The sequence below is a fragment of the Centrocercus urophasianus genome, unplaced genomic scaffold (genome assembly GCF_019232065.1).
Source record: "Centrocercus urophasianus isolate 14NV4802_14NV808 unplaced genomic scaffold, USGS_Curo_1.0 seq_22, whole genome shotgun sequence".
NCBI lineage: Eukaryota > Metazoa > Chordata > Aves > Galliformes > Phasianidae > Centrocercus > Centrocercus urophasianus.
The window spans coordinates 11,183,892-11,195,416 of NW_024884778.1; the positions used below are offsets into that span (position 1 = coordinate 11,183,892).

The window sequence follows — 11,525 nt, forward strand, 5'->3', positions numbered from 1 at the left end:
GTAGTTTCCCTCTTAGGAAATCACTAACAATTTTCTTTCTATAACCGAACAGTTACTCTCTGTAGCTCTCAAATTCTCATTCCATGAATTGTAAACAAGAGTATTTTTGTCAATAAAGTGGATTTCTGATTTCTTCTCTTGCTGACACCATTTGTCAGATTAGATTATCAAATGTGACTAACCTGTATGAAAGTAACATGGAGAAAGTCCCAGAGTATCTTATGATCAGTTATTTATAGAGAGCTATTCGTGGACACAGACTCTACAGAGATCATTTTCAGTCCTGAAAATATCGCTTTCAACTTAATCACTTCTTCAAAGTGTGAAGCTTTCTCTCTTTCAGAAGGTAAGGAAAAAACTGCATTTTCTTGATTATTAGGAGAATTAGCACTGAAAAGAAACAAGTGTATGTACACATATTGTGTTGTACATATAATCAAATTCTAGCCATTCCTTGTGTGTGTTTATTCTTAACGTGTTGCTCTTTCTTGATGCATGTGCAATTACAGAGCAAGACCTCGCAGTCACATGTTGCTGGATCAGGTAAATGGTGCAAGCTTGCTGTGAATTGCTGCTGCTTGACTTTAAGATGTTTCTATAAGTGTTGCAAAGTTTCTAAGAGCTGTGTTGACAACTTCCTTTATTTTGCTGTGCTTGCTCATTTTGATCATTTATTTATCCTCACTTTTTATTATATTTTATTTTATTTTATTATCCCGTTCTGTGTTTTTGGCTTTGTTTGTTTGTTACTACTTGTTTATTTGTTTTCAGGCCAGCTCTCTTGAAAAACAGAAGTGGAAGTTTCGATGAGGTGAAAGGCTTGAGTCTAATAGAACTCCTTTGATTTTAATCTCTAATGCCAAGTAGTTGAATATGCAAAAGAATAGTGTGTCAGATAATCTATAAAATGTTTACATCTATGAGTAGATGTGCAGGTATGTGTTAACAAGGAATGAACTGTTGTGGTATATCTGTTCCCCGTGGCTGTAGATGATGTATATGAGATGATATATATGTCTGGTCTTTTTTCAATCAAACAATTTGATGCTGTTTCAATCAGAAGATAAATGTAGCACATAATGTTAGAATGGACTGTTAGCACTAACCTACAGTATTGTTTTTTACTGCAGGATATGGCTCTAGTGATAACTTTGTGGAAAAGGTTGAGGAAGCATATTACCAAAAATCCTGCTAAGGAACAATCAGAGCAGGACTGTGATGTTTGAGTGTATAGTTTTAAGAGGGAAGGGCTACTTAAACTACCTCAAAATTATGTTTTACTTATTTTTGCTGCTTTCCAGTAAGTAATACCAGAAAAAGTAGCTGTTCTGTATGTTCTTTCTGTAGAATAGAGATAAAAGGTAGCATGTGCTGTTGGACTAGAAACCTTTATTATGTTCTAAACAAGACAGTTCTCTCTGCACTGGTCCAAACTGAATGCTTGGCAGAATGCTGGAGCTTGAGTTGGAGAAGTTCTGATTAAGTTAATTTAGGCTGTGCTTTGTTTCTCTTGATACTTAAACAGTGATTGCTGTTTCTATTACTCCAGACATAACCTGAAGATTTAACATCTGCATCCAATTAAAAAGCAGTGTTTTCCTACAAAGAGGTGATCCAGGTTGTGCTGATTGGCTATGCATAATTCTGTTTACATATTTGATGATCATTCTGACGATGAAATCCCCACCCAGCAAGCTATTCAGGAAAGCTTACAAGATATTCATAAAATGGAAAGAAGTGCCAATGCAATAGAGGATGAAAGGTAATGAGTTACTACTTCTATTTTTGTTGGTTTCTTGGCATTATTACATGTCTGACCCTGTCTTGTGGATACCACAGGCCACTTGTAGCTTGTCTGTTCGGAGTTCTCCCTAGAAAAGCATGCCTATCTTGTCTAAAATTTGGAATATATGAAGCTTTCTGGTGACAGCTTGTCTAATAACTAAAAGCCTAATATCTTAATGAATGCAAGGGTTTGTTGAAGAAAAGCAAACATCAAAAAAACCAACAGGTTGGTGTGGCAGCTTTTCCTCATTTCAGTATTTAACTGTTGTCCTTTGCTGGAAAGCCAAAATTTGTAGTGGCACAAGAAGACCTACAAAAATGCATTTTAATGTGTTACACTGACAAAACTCACACAAGTTAAAGAAATCTAATGTTGTTTAGACTTGATTGGCTTAAACTAATGTGTAATTATGAACTGAATGTCTCATTAATTATAGCACTGTAATGCTGTGTTTGTGCAGTTTCCTGTGCGTTGCAAGCAAAGAACGTGAAGAGATAATTGCTGCAATCCGGACAGTTAAGTACAAATACACCACACCACAACCCTCTGTCTAGAAATCACAATGCCCACATTCTGTGTTTGATCAGCTATTTTAAGTGCAGTTTTTCTTTATGTAGTTTTGGAGAGAGTTAGGCAACTGAAAACAGGGCACACAACAGCTAGCTTTTATTAAATAGGAACACAGTAATGGAGTGGGTTCAGATGTCACTCCTCTCTGAGATTGAGGTACTTGGTCTCCTAGAATCAAGGATGAATGCCAGTCCTTTCTTATTAAATTAACTAACAGGATAGCAACGTCCCTATTAGTTAATGCCTCATTAACCAGTGTTTGCCACTTTGTGAGATAACCAGATTGAAATCCCATCTCTACCTGAAGTGTGCCAGAGTTATTCCTATGTGGGAGACTGTTTGTCTGTTCTCTTGAAACTTGCTTTTTTTGATAGAATCACTTTACATATGGAGTCACAGAGATAGCTAAAAAAGGAGCATAAGAAGGACAGCTGTTAGACAGTGGTGTGACAGTGGGAAGCCTTCTGTCCAGTCCGTATACACATAGCAAGTAGTTACAGAAATATTTAGTGGAGTAAGAATCACGACCTCAAGGCTCCTTTAGAAAAGCAGATGCAATAACTGTACCACACAATGCAGAATGTGCCAAGACTCTAGTTAAACTTTGTGTCTAGTCTAATGAATATACAATTCTTTGAAAGCAGTCTATCGCAATACCTTATAGTTGTAGCTAATAGGAGAGCAGACTGCCTTCTTCCAGGAATGGTGGGATAAAACAAACAGTACAGTCAGGACCTCTACTTACAGGCATTCTCGTCAGCTGAAGTTTCATTGCTTCTCCATGAGATATCAAATTGAAAACATAATCGCTTCTGTTAATTAGAATTCCAGTAAGGGTTTTAGTAGAAGCAGGAATGAGTTTCATCTCAGTTGTCAGCTTAATTTTACTTTTGCCAACCTGAATATTTTCCATACAATTTCACTAGGACACCTGTTTGCTTAATACACTAAAATCCTCTGCACTGTTATACATGAGAGGATTGTAATTTAAGTATTTTAGCTGTATTAATTATAAGCAAGTGTATCCTTCAAAATGCTTTGAGTCAATGTGAATCACTGATTATTCCATTCACGTAAACCACCCTTTGATAAAACATTGCTTTGATAAGGTATGGGGTTTTTTTTATTCTTGATATGCTGCTGGGATAAATATCACTCAATATGTTATTTGTTTTAATTTTGTTTTATGATGAGTAATGAAATACACATCTGTTCCAAAATGTCACAGGCCAAGAAGAGGCCTTGAAGAAGTTGGTGAGGCACAGTTCTGCTTTTGAGGAAGCAGATCAGCAAGGCTGGCTTCCTATGCATGAGGCTGCAGCTCAGCTAAATAAGAACATCCTTGAAATAACTTTAAAAGGTATGGGGTGCTTTCTGGTTTTCCACTAGAATGTTTTACAAAGCTAGATTTGATGAGTAACTTCAGCTTTTCTGAATTCCAGCCTCCCGTTCCGTTACATGGGAACAGACCACACTGGGAGGGGAAACACCTCTCATGGTGGCAGTCAGAAACTGCTTTTTGGAAAACGTCCACTTTCTACTGCTCAATGGTTGCAATCCCAATATTAAGAATGAAGATGGAGATTCTCCTTTAGTTGTAGGTGAGTGTCTTATTTGGGGGTAGGGAGGTGAGAGAATGAGGTGAGTTTGTAGTTACATGCAGTAGGTTGCAATTTTACGTATTTGACTTGCGCAGAGTTTAAAATTTTTTGTTATGAGGAGCAAAAAATGTTAATTTCAGCATTGAATGTATTGTTTGTCTTTCTTAAAAGATATCAGGGCTTTAATTGAGCTGACATTCCACGTTAGGGACTGTCACTACAAAGTTCTGAGCATTATTTGTTAATTGAAGTATTGTCCTTTCCCTCACTGTCTTGACAGATCAGGCTTGCTAAGATAAGGACACAGTCATTTTGTATGTGGCACGGTCACTTTAGTCTTTGTTTCATGCTTATGGTAATTGCTTGTGATGATTAACGGAGCAGGCCAGCTCCTGACTGCAGTAAGTGCCCCAGTATGTGATCTCCATCTAGTGGCAGGGAAGGCTGCAACAGGAACCAGCAGAACAGGAGATGATCATAAAATTATTCCTAATTTATCGTACCCTGTAGAGAAGGAACAGACTTGGTGAGAAGTTAAACCTTTCAGCGCGATGTTTCTTGGTGTATAAATAGCAGTGCTGGGAACAGCTTGAGCTTTCCTGGGCTGCCACCCAACAGAAACTAGGCAACAGTCTGACATTCTGGCTAATGCTTTCATTATTTTCTTACAGCAATTAAGCACAATTCATATGAGGTTGCCTCCTTGTTGATAAATTTTGGAGCAAAGGTGAATTTGCCATGTATCCACAAGAGGACTGCTTTACACGAGGCTGCCAGGCTTGGCAGAAAGGATCTGGTGATGCTTCTGCTTCGTTCTGGGGCAGATCCTGATCCTCGCAGTGGATATGGGCTCACACCTCTAGCGCTGGCTGCACAAGCTGGACATACAGAAATTATGGAGCTCTTATTGCAAAAAGGTGAGACGTTATTATGTAGGAAGAGGAGGCTTAGGGCAGGGGGATCTGCCAATGTTAGCAGTATCTGATGGGAGGGTGTTAGGAAGGCAGACCCAGATTCTTCTCCTTGCAAGTGGCAATGGACACAAGTTGAAACCTAGGAAATTCCGTCTGAACACAGCAAAACACTTTTTTTTTCTGTGCAGGGTGTTGAGCATTGGAATAGGTTGCCCAGAGAAGTAGTGGAGTCTCTGTGCTTGGAAATCCTCAACAGCCTACAAGAGCTGAGCCTGGGACAGTATCTTGTCTCTGGAGGGGGACAGTGATTTTTGCTGGATATTTACGGTGACCACTGTGAAAATCCTCAATGCTTCTTTCCAGGTGCTGATGTTCTTTCACAGGCAATGGATTATTCTTCTGTATTATTTGAAGCAGCAGGAGGAGGAAATCCAGACTCTCTGAATCTTTTGCTAGAATATGGGGCTGATGCTAATGTGCCAAAGCACTCGGGTCATTTACCAATCCACAGAGCTGCGTATAGAGGACACTTTCTGTGAGTTAATGTAAACCAAGTAATAGTGAGACCAAAGATATTAATTTTACTAATGTTAAATTTGTAACTAATGGGTAAGAAACAGCTCTTCAACTCCGGGATTGTTCTGTTGTGTTTAAAAATCTAAGAATGTTATATTCCCCTATTAATACATATATTTAAATTTTACATTTAAATGTTGTGTTAATTTGAATGTGTTGTTTGAATGTCAGTAGGATGCTGTGTTATGTTAGTTGTGTGTTGTAGGAATTAATACTATGTTGTGTTAATTCCCTAATTCCTAGGGGCTGTGCAACAGCACAGTGCTCTTGACGTCCCCAGAGAGCTCTCATTGAGAAGGAATGATTATTCTGCTAGCATAGAATGCAGTGTTTGTGAAGAGCAGTATTAAAATTTATGACTAGTAAATGTAAAATCATAGTATCCATTGCTGGCTGTTTTATCCTTAGCAATTAATGCAGAGGTACAGCATGCTGTGGTGCTGATTTGGCAGATTAAGACCATGGAATATAGTCAGAATGAACTGTAAAGCCCAGCAACATGAAGATTGAGCTGTGTGACCAGATTCCCTTATTGTCTTTATTTTTCAGTGCCTTAAAGAATTTAGTTCCAGTTACTAATTTTGATGCCATTAAAGAAAGCGGAATAAGTCCAATTCACTCAGCAGCAGCAGGAGCACATCCTCAGTGCCTCGAGTTTCTCCTCAAGTCTGGGTTTGATGCCAATTTTATGCTGGATCAAAGAATTCGCAAAGGCTACGACGACCGCCGGAAATCAGCCCTGTACTTTGCTGTTTCCAATGGGGATATCAGTTCAGCACAGCTGCTGTTGAATGCTGGAGCCCTGCCAAACCAGGATCCCATCAACTGCCTCCAAATAGCCTTGAGAATGGGCAACTATGAGTTAATGAATTTACTGCTCCGGCACGGGGCCAATGTTAACTACTTCTGCAGAGTGAACACAACGCATTTCCCATCGGCTCTGCAGTATGCTCTGAAAGATGAAGTCATGTTAAGAATGCTGATGAACTATGGCTATGATGTGCACCGCTGCTTCGATTGCCCTCGGGGAGATGTGTCCCATTCCCAGTACGTGACTGATGGATGGACTTCTACTGTTATCAAAGATACAAAGGTGAGTACATCGCATGGCTTCGTATGTTTTGTTTTACTGGTGTCATTCGTAAAGCTAAATGAAAATGTACTTAAATTGATCTGTCAGAAACAAAAGTTTTAAACGCTTTACTCATAAAATTAGGAATAGACAGCGCTTTCAAATTAAATTAACATTGCCACGAGACCTAGTTCATGGCAATAAATTATCATAATCTGTATTTTACAATTGTGAAAATACAGCTAATGACTAGCACAGAATTTGCTCACTTGTCCATGCTGCGAAAGCAGGAACTGAAAGACTGGCTTGCGAGCTGTACTGCATCATGTCACTAATACTGGAAGTTTGATGTAGGGACCCACCTGATAAACCTGGAGTGACCTAAGCAAGTTCCTAGATACACCTCTCAGACCCACTGTTATGCAGATTTTGAAGTCCATTTGAATGTAAGAAGCCTTTATTTAATTTGAAGATCATCGAATTACTTAAGTTTGAAGGAATCTCATCCAGTTCCAACCTCCTGCCGTGGGCTGGTTGCCCCCCACCAGCTCAGGCTGCCTAGGGCCCCATTCATGTCCTTGAGGACCTGCAGGGATGGGGTACCCACAGCTCTGGGCAGCCGTGCCACTGCCTCACTGCCCCGGTACAGAATTTCTTCCTAACATCTAACCTACATCTCCCTCTTGTAGCTTAAAGCCGTTTCCCCTTGTCCTGTGACTGCCTGACTGTCTAACAAGTCAGTCACCTTCCTGCTTACCTGTTCCCATCAAGTACTGGAAGGCTACATTGTCTCTCCAGACTCATCTTTTCTCCAAGCTAAACAAGCCCAGTTCCCTCAGCCCCTCTCCCACAGGGGAGGTGCTCCAGCCCTCTGATCATCTTAGTGACCCTCCTCTGGACCTGCTCCACCAGCTGCACGTCCTTCCTGTGCTGAGTGCCCCAGCAGTACTCCAGATGGGGCCTCACAAGGGCAGAGCAGAGGGGGACAATCACCTCCCTCTCCCTGCTGCCACCCCTCTGTTGGTGCCATCCAGGATACTGTTGCCTTTCCAGGCTGCAGGAGCTCACTGCTGGCTCATGTCCAGCTTTTCGTCCACCAGGACCCCCAAGACATTTGCAGGGCTGCTCTCTATGAGTTCTCCCAGTATATTCTCATGCCTGAGATTGCCTCAACCTTGCACTTGGCTTCATTAAACCTCATTAAATTGGGTGCCTGCTTTTCAAGTGTGTCCAGGTCTCTCTGGATGGTGTCCTTCCCTTTTGTTGTTAGCTGCACCACTCAGCTTGGTGTCATCAGCAAACTTGCTGAGGATGCACTCAGTTCCACTGACACAGGCATGTGGTGCACTGGGCTGGTGGGTCCTGTTTGGCAGGCTGGGACACAGATCTCTCCCAGCAATATCCAGGAAGTTTAAATCTCCTATTGAGGTTTAAGAATTCCTCGTCAGGAATGGTAGCATTCCATTTTTAAGCATTAGGTACCAGATATACAGCTGTTAAAGCTCACTTTTAGTTCTAGCCTAGTACAAAATAACATCTCTCAGATTTTCAGATTGCACTGCAGGCTTGATACAAGCTGTGACAGCCCCTAGAGCTCCTCTAACAGGCACTCCTTCCTGCTGTTCTGCAGTTATAAAATTGCTCTTGTCCTGCAGAGAAGGAAGTAATCTACAGAAGTATTGGATGTTTTCCAATTAAAATGTTTTGTTTCCATCAGTTCTGTGAAGTGATAACCTTGTCATGGCTGAAGCATCTTTGTGGGAAAGTAGTGCGAGTAATGTTAGATTACGTTGATCATGTTAACATCTGCTGGAAGCTGGAAGCAGCTCTCAAAGAACAGGAGCTCTGGCCAGACATCAATTCAATTTTAAGTAAGTATCTGATAGATTTGAAACAGCAGACTAACTGCTCTGGGATTGGGACCTTTTTGTTGGTGCTATTTTAGATTTGTTTTTGTCCCCTGAGGGTTGGTTAAGCCAAAAGTTATGTTTTGAGGAGAAGGTATTTCTGAAAAGAAAATCAGTCTATGTAGTGTTTAATGTCAGATAACTCTGTCTGATAGCTGTGACAGACTGTAACAGCACAGGTTATGTGGAGCAGCTGAGAATTTCCAGTGTAACGTAGGCAATAAAATCCTCTTCAGTAGGAGAAAAGCTTTTCCCTCACCTCATGTTGATGGACAACTCTAATAAAGTAACTATCTAGAAGTGAGAGATTTGAATTCTAGCCTAGCTTAATTCTGTGTCCTTTTTATTAGAACACAGATTAAAAACAAGGACATCAAAATTCTGATTTTTAGTAGCTTCTTGAGGCTGGCAAAGAGCTGGCACCAGTTATTTGGGGTTACATTCCCCAAACTTTACTACTTACACTCTGTAAAATAAGCATAATTTGTTGAGCTAGCCGATTGTCAGCCGATTGATAGCTGATAAAGGCATGGGCTGAGGTCCAGGGCCCAGATCTGACAGGGACAGGCACCCAAGGACAGGCAGTAAAATATGGAGTGGTTTTTGATAGGTGTAGGGCAGTGAGCAGTTGCACCAAATGATCAAGGCACTCATTAATGTCAATCTCCTGGTTCCCAGCAAATCCTCGCTCCCTGAAGCATCTTTGTCGCCTGAAGATACGGGAATGCATGGGCCGGCTGCGTCTGCGTTGCCCTGTCTTCATGACCTTCCTCCCACTGCCAAATTGCTTGAAGGACTACATTCTGTACAAGGAATATGACCTCTATGGACCGGAAAGTTTCTTGGGAACCTCCAGTGTCAACTGCACATAATTATTCTGTATTTTGAAGGGAACGTCGAGGTGGGTAAGACAAAAGTATTTTCTCCTTTGGGATTTTATCTCACGTGTACTGAGACATATATATATATACATATATATATATATATATATATATATGTATATATATATATATATATATACTGAGTCTCAGTGTTCTCCCCCTCATTCCCTGAAATAAATGGCTAGAAGCCCAAAATATAAATAGTGGTGATGCCAGGCTACATGTACACTATAAAGTGAAGGTTACGTGAATGGCTGTGGCCATACCACTTAAAATGCTTTGAGTGAAGATGTAAAGAACCATTACAGTCACCGGTACGGCTCTGAGCCTTGCGTCTGTGTGTGAGGAGAAAGCCTGGCATAACATGTAACCCTACTTTCAATTGCAGTGTTACATTCAGGGCCTTCAAGTAAACGGGATGACAGCGTTTCTGAAATGTTAATTCTGTATCTCATTACCAAGCACTGATACGTCTCATTCACTGTATAGCTGATGATGAGTGTGTCTCTGGACAGCACCTAAAAGAAAGCCAAGTTCTGGAGAGAGCAGTTTTCCAACTTCACCTCCAGTAGGTGCAGCTACAGCTTACGGAGCATTTACCTGAAAGCAGTCACACTTGTCTCACTGTGCACACGCCTGATCCTTCTCAAAAAATGCTATCTATGCTAGTCTGTCTTAAAAAAAAAAAAAACAACAACAGAATACATTTGGTATTAATAGTATTTATTCCTTCATTATCAGTTAAGCATAGATTTTCTAGTTATACATGCATCTGTATTCACTTAGAGTTACATAGTTCAAAAGTCTGCTTTTCTCCAGAAAAATCTACAAATCTTATAAAATACAAATTTAACCGTAATGTAGTATGACCCATTGCTTTTCACATGGTGTCTGTCACGTAATTAAGAAAACTAATGAAGCCAGTGAAAACAGGTGGAGGTACTCCCATCAATAGTTGTGCTGGTATAGCTTCTGTACAAATGAATTCTGATGGTGACCATAACTGCAGCTCCGTACAACGTGCTACACGTTGCCATCTAACAGAGCAACATGTGCACTAAAACAGCCAGCAGAGATAGAAAGGGTTTTTTCTTCTAACGTTCAGTCTTTGATTGTTGCAGAAATTACCAGCATTCCCAAGTAGAGAGACTTCCTCTGAGGAGAGCTGGCTGATATGATTAAAGTTAAGAGAATTGAGATGCGCTTTCCAAGAGAGAGATTCAGCTGCATGTTAGGGCTTGGTTTAATGGAATGTCCTGTCACCAGTAACGGCACACCCAGAATGTCACTACTAGGGAAGAACCAGTTCTTGTATCAGGACAAATTCCACTCAGAAAGTTACTATGCTTAAGCTTTTACGTAACCTACAAAATGCTGACTGAAGTTTTGGCATAATACGTACTATTGGTGCTTCCAAGATTAAGACACAACAATCAAAGCTGAATTAAGTAGGGATGCTACTGGAGGTCTGTAATACAGCTATTCAGGGACAAACGTGTAAGTCTCAAACATTGCAAAAATCACTTACACTTCACTAGAACAGGACCAATCCAGAACATCATCATAAGAATTTGACCACTCCACTGCATTATAAAAGTGACCTGAAAGATTGTACAAAATCCTTGGCTTGCAATATAAACTTCATTAGGAATACAAGTGCAATCACAATGACACACACCAACTTATTCTTGTCATGATAACTTAAATACCACTATGGCATGACAAAAACACAGCTTACTGCTTGGGTAGAAAGAAAAACCTTGGAGATTGATAGACTTGCAAGAAATTCTGTAAAACAGAGCAAAGGAGAGAAAGTAAGATACCAGTTCTTGCTGTTGGACTAAATATCTCAACTGAACTCACTGAGCAGAGGCAGGATTTCTTTCTTTGAGTGTGTCAGCTCTGGAAATAATAAGGGACTGTGCGACAACACAGCTTTCTGCACTGGCTTCTCCTAAATTCTGTGCACCTTCTTTAATTCATCAGACTTCACCTTGAACATATGACCAGTCAATATTTTTCTGCAGTGGAAATAAATTATATCTTTATAAAAGGCTCAGCTGCATCAGGTTTGTCAGCTGTGGTTTTGCATCCATACAAAGATGTCATTTGTCTGCATGTCTCTGAGCTCTTAAATATTACTTGTCTGTTAGTTGGTAAGCTGTCTCGATATAATTTCCAACTTAAAAATATTACAGAAATAACAGACTATCAAATC

General features: G+C 40.3%; 1 protein-coding gene across 1 annotated transcript; it reads left to right on the forward strand.

Moving 5' to 3' along the window:
• The first annotated feature begins 1,252 nt into the window (after positions 1-1,252).
• Positions 1,253-9,320, forward strand: ASB14 (ankyrin repeat and SOCS box containing 14). The gene is made up of 10 exons (XM_042823666.1): positions 1,253-1,762; positions 2,247-2,301; position 3,192; positions 3,585-3,716; positions 3,799-3,957; positions 4,629-4,874; positions 5,235-5,406; positions 5,997-6,540; positions 8,237-8,390; positions 9,105-9,320. Exons 1-10 carry the CDS (start codon positions 1,635-1,637, stop codon positions 9,296-9,298), a joined length of 1,785 nt encoding a protein of 594 aa, XP_042679600.1. The 5' UTR covers positions 1,253-1,634; the 3' UTR covers positions 9,299-9,320.
• The last annotated feature ends 2,205 nt before the right edge of the window (positions 9,321-11,525 follow it).

What these genes read in the sequence shown, in the direction of transcription:
- ASB14 (XM_042823666.1), top strand. Translation starts at nt 1,635, where the DNA reads ATGCATAATTCTGTTTACATATTTGATGATCATTCTGACGATGAAATC. An exon ending in GGAGCTCTTATTGCAAAAAG is followed by an intron (nt 4,875 to 5,234) that starts GTGAGACGTTAT and finishes GCTTCTTTCCAG; the next exon opens with GTGCTGATGTTCTTTCACAG. An exon ending in CTGTTATCAAAGATACAAAG is followed by an intron (nt 6,541 to 8,236) that starts GTGAGTACATCG and finishes TGTTTCCATCAG; the next exon opens with TTCTGTGAAGTGATAACCTT.